This window comes from Gossypium arboreum, chromosome 10, assembly GCF_025698485.1.
Source record: "Gossypium arboreum isolate Shixiya-1 chromosome 10, ASM2569848v2, whole genome shotgun sequence".
Taxonomy (NCBI): domain Eukaryota; kingdom Viridiplantae; phylum Streptophyta; class Magnoliopsida; order Malvales; family Malvaceae; genus Gossypium; species Gossypium arboreum.
Window position 1 is genome coordinate 1,296,678 of NC_069079.1, and position 14,974 is coordinate 1,311,651.

The 14,974-nt window shown below is 32.0% G+C and overlaps 1 protein-coding gene across 1 annotated transcript; it reads left to right on the top strand.

Annotated features, from left to right (window-relative positions):
- Positions 1-1,894: 1,894 nt before the first annotated feature.
- LOC108451354 (cysteine-rich receptor-like protein kinase 15) lies at positions 1,895-6,421 on the top strand. Its single transcript, XM_053019907.1, has 7 exons — positions 1,895-2,728; positions 4,580-4,702; positions 4,786-4,976; positions 5,079-5,289; positions 5,395-5,632; positions 5,759-5,909; positions 5,992-6,421. Exons 1-7 carry the CDS (start codon positions 1,927-1,929, stop codon positions 6,301-6,303), a joined length of 2,028 nt encoding a protein of 675 aa, XP_052875867.1. The 5' UTR covers positions 1,895-1,926; the 3' UTR covers positions 6,304-6,421.
- Positions 6,422-14,974: the final 8,553 nt, after the last annotated feature.

The window sequence follows — 14,974 nt, forward strand, 5'->3', positions numbered from 1 at the left end:
GTTTGTGAGTAGACTTGTTTATGGTCAGGCTACCTGTCCAGGCCTGAATGTTCGTTTGAAATTTGGGAAGGTTTGAGTAAAAATATTAATCCCAAAAATGGGTTTGGCAAAAAAATTAGGCCCATTTAAGATATGAGTTAGTCTCGGGCTTAAACATTCAAGGCTCAAACTTGGCCCAGCCAAACTTGACCCGATTTTAAGTTTATATTACTTTGTATTATGTAATCTATAACACAGAAAAAAAATAAACTTATACTAAATATATAATATTATTCTAATGTAAACATTAAAATAATGTTAAGATGATTTTATAAAAAATTTAATAAATAAAAATATTAAATTAAAATAATAAAATAATTTAAAAAAATATAAGTGGGTCTGAAATGTGCTTAAGTTAATCTTTTATAAATATGGACGGATTTAGACAAAATTTTAAGCTTATGTTTTGGGCCAGGCTGAGCTTGGCAAGCATAAAAAATTAATATCATGCTTAAGTTTTACCCGAACCCGACTCGACCTGACACATGAATATCTCTATCTGTGAGTCAATTGATTCAACCTCTTATTCCAGATCAATATTTCAATCGATTCTTGATTCAATTAATCCAATCTACTTTGATTCGATTTTAAACACAATGAACTATAAAAGGATAATAAATACAATGCACCTATAGCCTGCCATCGTAAATGCAGGGGCAAATTCATTGAATGAGAATTCAACAATGGCGGATGAGTGAAAACTTTCCACATCTTATAAATACATATAGTTTATTTAAAAGTTTGGATTATAATAAAGAAATAGTAATGATAGTAATGCACACGAGTTGTAATATTGTAGAATCACTAATGTGAACTCATGATACGAATACTTGAAAGTGGACTATCCCTTTTGTATTTCAAATATTACAATGCCTTCTTTCATATGTGTGATGTTTCTGTATATTATAATGTATTAGTGGACTTATCGAATTGAATGTAATTAAGTGCATTCATTATATTTTTCTATTTTTCTCTTTTAAGAATGGATGAAGATTGTGCTAATTATTACGACTTTTCAAATACATCTCAACATGATTTTTTAATGTTATGTTATATTAAAATTCAAATAATTTTTCAATTTTGATATCGACTATTAGATTAATTTAAATTTAAAATATATTCTTTTATTCAATAAATATTATTCTATCAAATCGTCATTTAAAATTTACTAACTAAACTTTTAAAAAACTTAACTTAATGACAAAAATATAAAATGAAGTTTACCCATTTATTAAATATAATTTCTTAAAATATTCGTCCAATAACAAAAGGATTGGGTGAATTACTAGATCATCATCGTTACTTAACATTATTGGTAGTAGTGTGGAGGGTCCAATAAGCACTCACATTTAGGATGCTGGGTCTCAATTATCAACTTCACTTCTTATCTTATTCATGTGTTGGATATAATATTCATATTTGTATCCTTTCATTCTTAAATTAGTATTAAATAATCGATGTGTGTCTATTGGGTTATATACTTATTTACTTTATTATAATATATCATTTTATTTTAATTTACACAGTAAGAGTTTTTTATCGGCTCAATCATGTTGTTAACTTGTGATTCACCAAATGTTTAATAGTATATTTTAAAATAATCTTTAATTTATATAACAAATTAAATAAATACTTTAGAAACATATTTTCATAATAACTTTTACAAATCTCGTACACAATTGACAAAAGTAAATCACCATCAATACACATGCACATCATAACTAGATATTTCTTACAACTATCGAAGAGTAAAAGCGCTTAACCAATAGGTCAACTAGAGAGATTCCAATAGTCCCCAAAAGTGAATTAACTTTATAATTTATGGCTGACAGGACAGATTTATAAAGTTGGTCTCTCAGTCTTATGATGCCAAGGTAAAATAAGGAGATGCCTTCTATTACAAAACATAGGCACATCTCCACCAATTTCATAAACCTGGTGCTGTTACTAACAGTCCTTTCCTTGCTTAGCCCCGCAACTGAAGCTCAACAGCATAGAATTGGAATCCCATCCTGTCCAAACACCACCACTTTCACCATAAACAGCACTTACCAAGCCAACCGTGATACCCTTTTGTCTTCGCTATCGTCTAATGTTACCCGTGGCGTTTTTTTCTACAACACAACCGCAGGGAATAGCTCTGACATGGTATACGGTCTTTTCCTCTGCCGTGCGGATATTTCTACCAGCGCCTGCCAAGCTTGTGTCACCTACGCCGCCACCCACATTTCCCGACGTTGTCCCCTCGACAAGACGGCGGTGGTTTGGTACGAAGAATGCTTCCTACGCTACTCGAACCGAAACATCTTTTCGGTTGTGACTGAAACCCCTACAATTTACTTCTTGAGCGGTAGGTCTTCGATTGTGACTATCTCCGAGGAAGACCGTTTCGAGAAGTTTGTTCTGAAGGTGATCAATGAAACTATAGCCATGGCGGAAAGTAGACCGGTAGGTGTTTCAAAATACGTGACTAGAGTTGAGAATATATCTAGTTTTCAAACACTGTACATCAGGGTCGATTGTACACCGGACTTATCAGGTGCGGATTGCGGTAGATGTTTGCGACGAGCCAGAGCATATATTCCGGCTGGACGGCAAGGTGGAAGAGCTTTCAATCCAAGCTGTAGCGTCAGATATGAATTTAACCCCTTCTTTAATCTAACCGCGGTTGCAGCTCTTCCAGCTAAAGGTTGCTCTCACCATAATTTTTTGTTCTTCCCTTTTTTTTCCTATTGATTTTAGCCCCCAAAAAAACTCAACTAGTTGAATCGAGTTTTTCTATTTTCTATTTTTATAAAATTATTTAATAAAATCACACCAAACGATCGAATTAGTCGGACCAGAAATTACCAAAACATTGGGTGCAATTTATGTTTACCCAGGCCTAGCTGTGCTTGAATATAGGTTTAATTTTTGTTGAAATTTACTAATATTTTCTATTCATATTAATTTTTTAAAATTTATTATTTTTAATTTAATGTTTTAGATGTTTTTCTTTTATTAAAACATTAAATTTAGATAACTTAGCATACTTTTTAATGTTTACATAGTACTATATTATTACATATTTAATTTTAGGCTTAATATAATATTCGATTTCTGAACTTGATTTTTTTGCTCATTTGGTTACTATTTTTTTTAATTTGGTACTCAAAAATTTTGACACTTTTTCTTAATTTAGTACTAATCTTGACACTTTCTCTTAAATTAATACTTAATCTTTTTGAGGTCCAATTTGGTACCTGAACTTGACTATTTTTCCTAATTTGGTACCTAATCTTTTTTTTTTGATTTAGTACTTAAACTTTTCAAACGTTTACAAATTATTCCAATATACTAACAATGTTATTCTTTTATGAGGTAGCATCAATGTATCATCGACATGTTACAGATGATATGATTTTTTTGTATTTTATATGTTGAATTACTTTTAGTTTTATTTATTTAGTTAATTATTTTATTAATAAAAAATTATGAATTTCTTTTAATTTGGGTTTTAGAACTCTTTTTCTCTTATTTAATATTAATTCTCTAATCATAGCTCAATACCTTTTTTTACATTAACTTCCTCTAACACCGATAATATTTTTATAGCATAACAAAAAAAATAACACCATTAGTGTTTTACGTAATTTGTATAACATTTAATAAATTTAGGTATAAAATTTAGGCACTAAATTAGGAAAAAATGCCAAGTTCATGTACCAAATTGGGTCCACAAAGAGTTTAGGTACCCAATTAGGAAAAGTGTCAAGTTCAAGTACCAAATTGGGCTAAAAAAAAAGTTTAGATACCAAATTAAAAAAATGCCAAGTTCAAATACCAAATGCTATATTAAACCTTAATTTTATATGATATAAATTACATAATCAAGACTTGAATTTTGAAGCTCAAATTCAACTCACATTTTAAATGGATTTAAATTTTATATCTAAACCCATTTTTTGAGTCTTATATTTTTTTTTCAAACTTTTCATATTTCGGATAAGCCTTTAAACTTAAACAAGTAGACCAATCCATAAACAAATCAATTTAGAACCATTAATTGAAGGGTTTGATTGAATTCGGATCGAGCTAAATTAGGTTAAACTAATTCGTGCCTTTAAAATTTTGAGATATTTTGGATTCGACATTTGGTTGATTAGTATTTTAAAATTTTGAGATATTTTGGATTCGACATTTGATTAATTAATATAAATTTGATTTCATATCAATTGAGTTTGACACATGGATTATTTGGAATTTACTTATTTGGTGAAATTTAAATATCAATAGCATTGTTATTTTTATTAGGAGGCAATGTTTTGTTGTGTTTGGTTTGTAATTAATTAACATTATGTATAATTCCCGAGCATTTTGCACACCAGAAGTGCACATTTATCATCACGATTGCCTTGTAATCAAGAGTGTGTTATAGGATGGATGTGTATAATTTGGCTGTGGAAAGTGCATTTGAACCTATCAATGTTAAGAAAAGAGAAAAATCCCGTGTTCATAAGGATTACCATGAACTGAATTGAGAACTTCTGCTCTTATTTAGGGGGAGAGAAACATATCAAATTAAACCGAATTCGAATACTCATTACAAGTTTATCGGTGATATTTGGGGTAGCTGTGGTTTTTATCTCTGGTTTCTTTATATGGAGGAGGAGAAACAGTGAAGGTATGCAATGGAGTAACTTCATGATAAGCATTACAAATTCGTTTTATATTCTTATTCCGATCACATTTTGATTTTCATTACAGACAAAGAAAATATCCACGAAGTTCAACTGCTAGACTTGGAAAATGAGCACTCAAAGGAAACTTTTAGTGGAGAAAATTGGGAGAGGTCTCAAGAGTTTCCTTCTATACAATTGGATATTCTACATGCAGCGACAAATCATTTTTCTGATGAAAATAAGCTCGGAGAGGGTGGATTTGGTCCTGTATACAAGGTAATTACAGTTATCTATATGGTAGCTTTAGAGTTGATCTGTGTGAATCAATAAGTATGTAAGTATTCCAGAGAAGTTATATAATTGAAACAATTGTTTCAGGGTACACTAGCAAATGGTAAAGAAATTGCAGTTAAACGGCTGTCAAGAACTTCGGGTCAAGGGCTTGTTGAATTCAAGAATGAAGTCCTGTTAATTGCTAGATTACAACATAAAAATCTTGTGAGACTCTTAGGATGCTGCTTAGAGAAAAATGAAAAGTTGCTTATATATGAATTCATGCCCAACAGAAGCCTAGACGTCTTCCTGTTCGGTTTGCTCCCTAAACCTTTAACTAATCAACAACCTTGACAAGTAAATGAAGTAATGAAAATGTAATCACTTGTTTTTTACTCTTTTTTTTTCACATTTATATCAGATTCAAATTTGGCTACACAATTGGATTGGCAAAAACGGTTCAATATTATTAAAGGAATTGCCCGAGGTATTATGTACCTACATGAAGATTCTCGCCTCAGAATTATACACAGAGACCTTAAAGCTAGTAATGTTTTACTAGATCATAAAATGAATCCGAAAATTTCAGACTTTGGTATGGCAAGAATTTTTTGTGAAGATATAAACCAAGCAAACACCAATAGAGTAGTCGGAACATAGTAAGTATATATATATACTCATTGCTTGATGGTATTTAATAATTTTTTGTTTCTAAAATTTGCTACGATATAATCTAATTTTCTTTTAATCTTTTTTTGTTTGTTATCTCTTATGAATTAAAATAGTGGTTATATGGCTCCTGAATATGCTATGGAAGGGCTCTTTTCTATCAAATCTGACGTTTTTAGTTTTGGAGTACTTTTGTTGGAGATAATAAGTGGAAAAAAGAACAATGGTTTTCATCTTGCAAAGCGTGGTGAAAGCTTGCTAACTTTTGTATGTTTTCATCCTTTCTTTTGTCTTCAAACAATTTATTTAATGTACGGATTATACTAACAATTTTAAGCTACAATTGTAGGCGTGGAAACTATGGTCCAAGGGTGAAGGAATAGAACTAATAGATCAACTTCTTGTCCCCTCGTGTGTGGCATCTGAAGTGCTTAAATGCATTCATATTGGGTTATTGTGCGTGCAGGAAGACCCATCAGACAGACCAACCATGTCATCTGTGATTTTCATGTTGGCAAGCGATGGTACCATAAAGCTTCCTCATCCAACTGAACCAGCATTTTCTGTTGGACGTGTTGTTACAAAATCAATTGAACCCATTTCAAGTGAGGAAGTCTTTTCAGTTAATGAGATTACAGTTTCTAATTTCTCACCTCGCTAATTTGATCGTTGTTTTAGACATTCAAGCTGATGTAAAAGTTTTACATTTTTATTTTCTTGTCTAAACCAGCAAATCTAAATCCAATTGATGCAATGCATTTGAAAGGAATTACTTCAAATTTTCTCATCATTACTTTATATTTGAATTATTAGCAACTAGAGGTGATCATGGGCCGGGCCGGGCCCAAATAAAATTTTAAGCCCGTTTACTAGGCCCGGGCCCGGTCCGAAATATGGACCTAAAAATTTGTCCAAGCCCGGTCCGAAATAAAATTACTAAGCCCGAGTCCGGACCGGCCCGACCCATATTAATTTTTTTTGCTTATTTCATTAAATAAAAATTTTAAAAATATAATAAATCAAATATATTTAAAACATAAAACAAATATTAAGACAAATAAAATAATATTAAAACAATTTTAAAACAATACACAAATTGAGAATATAATAAAAAAAGTTATATTAAAATTTAAAATGATTAAAATAAAATAAAAAATATATTAATATATAATAATTGGCCGGGCCGAGCCAAAAACTCTTACTCGAGGCCCGCCCGTTTTCAAAACTGGCCTCATTTTTTTCCCAAGCCCATTTTTCGGCCTATATTTTACCCAAACCCTCTCATTTTTCTAAGGGGCTTTGGGTGGTAGGGCCAAATTTCCATGATCACTTATTATAACTACCCATATCTTTGAAAAGTCAAAGATATGGGTGTTAGAAAGTTGGAACCGAAAATAAGAGTATTTATGACACTGAAATTTGGTTTGAAATTTGGCATGGGATAATTGCAATTTTGGTCCCTAATTGTATAAGGACTTTACAAGTTGATCTCTGAACCTCAACTATAAATTGGCTTAACCATTTCTCATTTTCTTCATCTCATATTTGTCATTCTCTACTTAAGGCATTGTTCTCTCTCCTTATTTGTAAATTTCACTTGTATTTTTAGAGTGAAATATATTTGGTAGTGCCTGAGGACGTAGGCAAAATTTGCTAAACCTCGTTAAAAATTTGGTGTCCTATATTATTTATTTTACACATTTTGTGAGTGTGATTGTAGTCATTTATTGTGCTATTAAATTACGATAGAGGCATATTCTGGCTAGGAAAGACCTGGTACTTAAGTGATCATCGTGATCCACTTCTCTTTCCTGGGAATTGAACTTAGTGTGATTTTTCAATACAATAATTTTACTCTTTTACACGCTTCCGTGCAACAATTGGTTTTAGAGCTAGATTCGTACTTGGGGAATACGACCGTTTACAGTACTATTCACGTATACGATACTGTTCACATATACAGTAGTTGGGATTGAGGAGAAAAATGGCAGAAGCATCGTCATCAGCAAGGACTACTGTGACCAATGCAAAATTTGAAGTAGAGAAATTTGATGGTACCAATAATTTTGGTATGTGGCAATGTGAGATCCTAGATGTCTTATGTCAGCAAGAGCTGGATATAGCTATTGAAGAAAAACCTGACAAGATTGATAACAAAGAGTGGGCCAAGATCAATAGACAGGCATGTAGTACAATTCGCCTATGTTTGGCCAAAGAGTAGAAGTACTCTGTCATGAGGGAGACATCAGCGAAAAAGTTATGGGATACACTGGAAGAAAAGTTTCTAACGAAAAGTCTTGAAAATAGGCTTTATATGAAAAAGAAACTTTATCAATTCATATATGCGCCCGGTATGTCGATGAATGACCATGTGAACTCATTCAATAAAATTTTAGCAAACTTGCTAAATTTGGATGAGAAATTTGAAGATGAAGACAAGGCATTATTGTTGTTGAATTCCCTGCCTGATGAATATGATCATCTTACCATCGCATTGCTTCATGGGAAGGACACGATCACATTTGATGCAGTCTGTAGTACGTTGGATAGATCTGAAACTCGAAAGAAAGATAAAAGAGATCACAGAGATACAACTGCAGAAGTCTTAACAGTAAGAGGTCGTTTACGCAGCAGTAAACCTAATAGAAGGGGAAAGTCCAAACGGAAGAGACCCACCAAAGATGAATGTGCCTTTTGTCGTGAGAAAGGGCATTGGAAAAAGAATTGTCCTAAGTTACAAAAGGGCAAGGCTATTTCTAATGCATGTGTAGCGGAGCATGATGATGAGTCAGACTTTAACTTGGTTGGCATGGCAATGGCATGTCATATGGATGAGTGGATTTTGGATTCGGGATGTACTTACCATATGTGTCCTAATAAGGACTGGTTTTCTGGTCTTAAAAAGTTAGAAGGTGGAGTTCTTCTTATGGGCAATGATAGTGCTTGTAAGACAATGTGAGTGGGTACAATCCAATTAAAGAATCACGACAGCTCAATCCAAGTCTTGACAGATGTTCGCTACGTACCTAGCTTGAAGAAAAATCTCATCTTATTAGGAGCCCTAGAATCTAAAGGGCTCACAATCACTTTGAGAGATGGATTACTAAAGGTAGTAGTTAGGGAATTGATGGTGATGAAAGGCACAAGAAGAAATAACTTGTACTTTTTAAATGGAAGTACAATTATTGGATCAACATCAACAGTTTCTGCGAAAGATGCAGATTCAGAGGCTACCAGATTATGGCATATGCGATTGGGACATGCTGGTGAAAAAGCTTTACAGACTTTGGCGAAGCAAGGCTTGTTGAAAGGTGCGAATTCTTGCAAATTGGAATTCTGTGAACATTGTGTTCTGGGCAAGCAGACGAGGGTAAAATTTGGTCCAGCAATTCACAATACGAAAGAAATTCTAGACTACGTTCATAGTGATTTATGGGGACATACCAAAGTGGCTTCTTTAGGAGGTATGCACTATTTTGTTACTTTTGTTGACGATTATTCAAGAAAAGTATTGGTGTATCTAATGAAAAGAAAAAGTGAAGTTTTAAATGTATTTTTGAAATGGAAGAAGATGGTGGAGACTCAGACTGGTCGAAAGGTCAAACGATTTCGATCAGATAATGGTACTGAGTACAAAAATGATCCATTTCTCCATAGTACTGGGGCAGTTATATATCTGTTTCCATCAGCTGCAATAAATGAAAAAACTCCTATAGAGATGTAGACTGGTAAATCTGCTACTGATTATGATTCTTTACATGTTTTTGGTTCCACTGTATATTATCATGTAAAAGAATCTAAGTTAGACTCAAGAGCAAAGAAAACATTATTTTTAGGTATAACTGATGGAGTAAAAGGATACCGTCTCCTATGTCCTGATACAAGGAAGATTGCTTTCAATAGAGATGTGACTTTTGATGAATCAACTATGTTAAAGTATAAGAATTCACAAAAGGATGACAAAACCAGTAGTACTTTGCAGCAGGTGGAGCTTGAAAAGGTTAATGATGATCCAGCTAATATTGGAGGGATAAATGATGAAGAAGTTCTGACCCAAGAACCTCTACAGCAACAATATTCAATTGCATATAGGAGGCCAAGAAGAGAGATTCGTAAGCCTGCTCGCTTTGATGAGATAGTGGCCTATGCATTCAATTGCAGATGATGATATTCCTTCTACTTACACAGAAGTAACAAGTAACCCTGATAGTGCAAATTAACAAAGTCACTTTATAGATTGAAACAATCTCCGAGGCAGTGGTACAAGCGATTTGATCAGTTCATAAAAGAGAAAAGGTACACAAGAAGTAAATTTCATCATTGCGTGTATTTTCAGAAGCTACAAGAAGGAACTTTCATATACTTGCTCTTATATGTTAATGATATGCTAATAGCATCTAAGAGCAAAGTTGGGATTGAAAAATTGAAGATTCAACTCAATCTCGAGTTTGAGATGAAAGATCTAGGTGAAGCTAAGAAGATTCTCGATATGGAAATATGGAGAGATAGAGCTCATGATAGAGTTAGCTTGTCTCTGAAGTAGTATTTGAAGAAGGTACTATAGCAGTTTAGCATGAATGAGCATACAAAACCTGTAAGTAACCCATTGGCTTCTCATTTCAAGCTTTCTGCACAACTATCTCCTACAACGAATACAGAACAAGAATACATGTTGCAGGTTCTGTATTCTAATGCAGTGGGTAGCTTGATATATGCAATGGTGTGTACAAGACCTGACATTTCACAGGCAGTTAGTATAGTGAGAAGGTATATGCATAATCCTGGAAAAGGACATTGGCAAGCTGTGAAATGGATTCTACGGTATATCCAAAAGACCATAGATGTTGGATTACTATTCAAGCAGGATAATACACTTGGTAAATGTGTTATTGGGTACGTTGATTCTGACTATGCCAGTGATTTGGACAAACGAAGATCAACCACCGATTATGTGTTTACACTTGCTAGAAGACCAATAAATTGGAAGTCTACACTACAGTCTACAGTTGCGTTGTCAGCCACAGAAGCCGAATACATGACTGTAACAGAGGCTACAAATGAAGCTATTTGGTTACAAGGTATGGTTAAAACCTTGGGATTGGTTTAGGAGCATATTAACGTGTATTGCGATAGTCAAAGTGCTATTCATTTAGCAAAGAATCAAGTCTATCATGCAAGTACAAAGCATATCGACATACGATTCCATTTCATACGGGAAACTATTGATGAAGGGAAAATTCATCTTCAGAAGATTAAGACTGCAGATAATCCCGCAGATATGATAACCAAGGTGGTAACAGCAACCAAGTTCGAGCATTGTTTGAACTTGATCAATATCCTGCAAGTTTAATAGTTGAAGAATGCATTATCAAGTATTATTGTCAAAGGCAGAAAGAATTGTATGAAGATAAGATTAGGGGTGAGCATTCGATCGAATCGAATCGAATCAAAAATTTTCGAGTTAATCGAGTTTTCGAATCTTATTTTATCATCCTAACTTTATTTGAAATTTTCTCGAATCGAGTCGAGTGAGATGGAATTGGAATCGAATCGAATCGAATATATTTGTTCGAGTTAAATTTTAAAAAATGATTTTGGGTCCTTGTAACCACTGTCACCCATCGTAATAAAATTTATCCACCTTAATTAAAATTTTTATTAACTTTCATCACCTCATAATTTATTTATTAATCTTTTATATACGGGTTAGCTTCTTTGTTTGCTTAGTTGCTTCAATTATCTTGATTCTTGTCACTATGTATTTTCAATTAAAAATATATTAGATGTAAAATGTGATTTTTAATAAAAATTATTTTAAAGATAAAATGTGAAATTGATACCAATATAAAATTTTAACATGAATATTTAATAGCATAATTAATAATTTAATTTTAATATAAATATTCAATATGACTAAACAATCCAATAATATAAATAATATAAAATGTGAAATTTAATTTAATAATATAAATAGTAGATATAAATAAAATTATTACTATTTATGTTTAGTGATTTTTTAGATAATTTTAATTTTTATTTGAGAGTATAGGGTGAGAAGTAAAAATTTAGGGGCAAATAAAAAGTTTTGGGAGATAAAAGTTTTGAGGAAAGTAAATAGGGAGAGTAAAATTTTGGAGGAAAATATTAAAAAAAATTGGGGTGGATTTGGGGTAGATGGGAGGTGGGATTAAAAGGAAGTAAAAATTTTAAGAGGAAAATGGGAGGGAGTAAAAATTATGGGGGAAAAATAAAAAGTTTTGAGTGTTTTTGGGAATAAAATTTTGAGAAAAAGTAAATGGGAGAGTAAAATTTTAGTGGGAAATGGATTTTGGGTAGCTTTGGGGGTTGGGATTGAAGGGGAGTAAAAGTTTTGGGGGGAAAGTGGGAAGGAGGAAAAGTTTTAAGGGAAAAGTAAAAAGGTTTGGGAGTTTGGGGTAAAAATGTAAAATATTATAGTTTGATATTCGAATTATTCGATTTATTCGAGTTATTCGAATTCGAAAACTCAACTCGATTCGAACTCGAAATTCGAAAAAAAAATTCGAGTTGACTCGAATAACTCGATTAACTCGAATAACTCGATTCGTTTAACTCGAAATTCGAATTTTTTTTCGATTTTTTCGAGTCGAATCGAGTTTTGCTCACCCCTAGATAATATTATCCTAATCAAATCTTCAAGGTGGAGATTATTAGCAACTACCCATATCTTTGAAAAGTCAAAGATATGGGTGTCAGAAAGTTGGAACTGAAAATAAGAGTATTTGTGGCACCAAAATTTGGTTTGAAATTTGGTATGGGATAATTGCAATTTTGGTCCCTAATTGTATAGGGACTTTGCAAGTTGATCTCTGAATCGTAACTATAAATAGGCCTAACCATTTCTCATTTTCTTCATCTCATATTTGTCATTCTCTACTTAAGGCATTGTTCTCTCTCCCTATTTGTAAATTTCACTTTTATTTTTGGAGTGAAATATATTTGGTAGTGCCTGAGGACGTAGGCAAAATTTGCTGAACCTCGTTAAAATTCTGGTGTCCTTTATTGTTTATTTCGCACATTTTGTGAGTGTGATTGAAGTGATTTATTGTGCTATTAAATTACGATAAAGGGATATTCTAGCTAGGAAAGACCTAGTACTTAAATGATCCTCGTGATCCACCTCTCTTTCCTGGGAATTGAACTTAGTGTGATTTTTCAGTACAATAATTTTACTCTTTTACACGCTTCCGCGCAACATGAATTTTGAAACCACAGTACTGTGGTTTTGATATTCTAAACTAACACACAAGTATTTTAGAGAAAGTGCCTCTCTTTTTTCTGAAGATGAGATGTTAGAAAAGTTAGTACATGTAATTTGGGACCATAACCCTATTATGTAACTTTTACACATTAAACTTAAAATTTCTATTCAGTCTGTCACCAATAAGAAATTAATTACAGAGTATTTACATATATTTGGCTCCTACTTTATTTAATAACTGAAGCCAAATAAGTCTTAATTAAATTAGATCACTTTTAGTTTGGGTTAGCATTTTATAATAGTAAATCATATATAATATATAATTATTCTAATTATATATGTAATGTCCATTTTTTTTCAACAATCTCTTTTTAATGTTAGCCAAAAATTCCTTAATCGTGGTAATCTTATCAGACATAATGCCTTTGAATGTTTCTAGAATGACCTTTATGATCACCATCAGGGGCGAAGCCAGGGGGGTTGGCATGGGCTGCAGCCCCCTTAAAATGTAAAATTGCATTTTAAGCCCTTAAAAATTTAAAAAAAATTTAAATTAGTAAAGGTAAAATTGCACTTTGCCCCCTAAAATTATAAAAATTCGATTTAATCCTTTACAAATTATAAAGATATAAACTATAAAAAATTAAAATTTCTTCCGGCTCCCCCTAAAAAATTTTTCTGGCTTCGCCCCTGATCACCATACACATGCTATTTGATCTCTCCCACCTTTTCATCTCACTTCTTTTATCAGAGATACTCTCATTTGTAAGTGGTGAAGAAGAATGAGTCGTTAACGCAAGGTTGAGATCCACGACTCTAAGAACAATCATAAAATGCTCTTGCCATGATTTAAAGTTGGTGCCATTTAACATAAGAATCAAGTTAATGTTGGTTGTGATGTTGGCAGGTGTAATAATAGCTAAATTGAATAAAACAACCTCTAAGGCTAAAAATTTAAACTAGAATAATTTGAATAAAGGTAAATCCCATCTCAGGATACCAATCATTCCATTGTTAACTTGTAAGTGGTATCTCGTTGTAGTAATCAAACGCTAATAATAAAAATATATTGAATAATAAAATTTTCTTTGGACTGACTTATTACTCATATGTGAAACCAAATAATCATCACATGTTTATTACTACAGTTCCATATGTAATTTTGTTAAATATTAAGTTTCTTTTGGACTGATCAATATTAACGTAGCTTAAGTAATATACATACAAACTTTTATATTTTAAAACAAAATAATTTCAATAACAAATGTCACTTTGGCAACTTATTGTTTCAACTAAGTTATTTTATAATATATATATTAATATACCGATATTTAAATTTAAAATTTCATAACAGTCAAAAGTCAAAATTGAAAATTTAAATCGTACTACAGATCCGAAATAACCAAAAATAAAATTATCTAAATGGTTCCATAAAAATCGAAAAACCTTAATCTGCGATTGATTTTATATACAATAAAAATAAAACCATGTGTAACCAAAACTATATTACACCAAATCATTAACCTAAAATTTTCAAAAACAATATGTAATAGTTAGAACTTTTACCGCAAATCATATCATTATAATTTAATTAAACATTTGAAACTATAATATGCGAAAATCAAACTCTAAAAAACTCTAAAAAAACCCTAAATTCATCAATTAAAAATATTTTATCCATATATATATAAAGAAAACGAATGAAAAATAAATCAAAACAATAACACTATCCTTCCCCAGTAATTTCCATCTGGATACGCCCTTTTCATTTTCTTCGTAATTAATATTCTCATTTATTATCAATAAGTGTTTCTATGGAAAAATAGAGTAGTTTGAAGAAAGTTTACTTTTTCTTATTTTCTTTATTGATAGGGATTGATCAACTTACTCATAGGTACCCGGTTCTCTCCAATAAATTTACAATCACAGAGAAAGCTATACACCCAAATTTGTGCGCAAACTATGATATTTGATTCATTCACCCAAATTTATCTAACCTAAAACTAATTGGATGGAATGGCATCTGAGAGATGAGATGACTTACCGTAATATATGTCATGTTTTCGTAATATATGTCGATGGATTGCTTTCA

Excerpts from the sequence above, each read along its gene's own strand:
- LOC108451354 (XM_053019907.1), top strand. The coding sequence starts at position 1,927 with ATGCCTTCTATTACAAAACATAGGCACATCTCCACCAATTTCATAAAC. Across the intron at positions 4,703-4,785 it reads GAGGAGGAGAAACAGTGAAG|ACAAAGAAAATATCCACGAA; the intron begins GTATGCAATGGA and ends TTTTCATTACAG. Across the intron at positions 5,290-5,394 it reads CCTAGACGTCTTCCTGTTCG|ATTCAAATTTGGCTACACAA; the intron begins GTTTGCTCCCTA and ends CATTTATATCAG.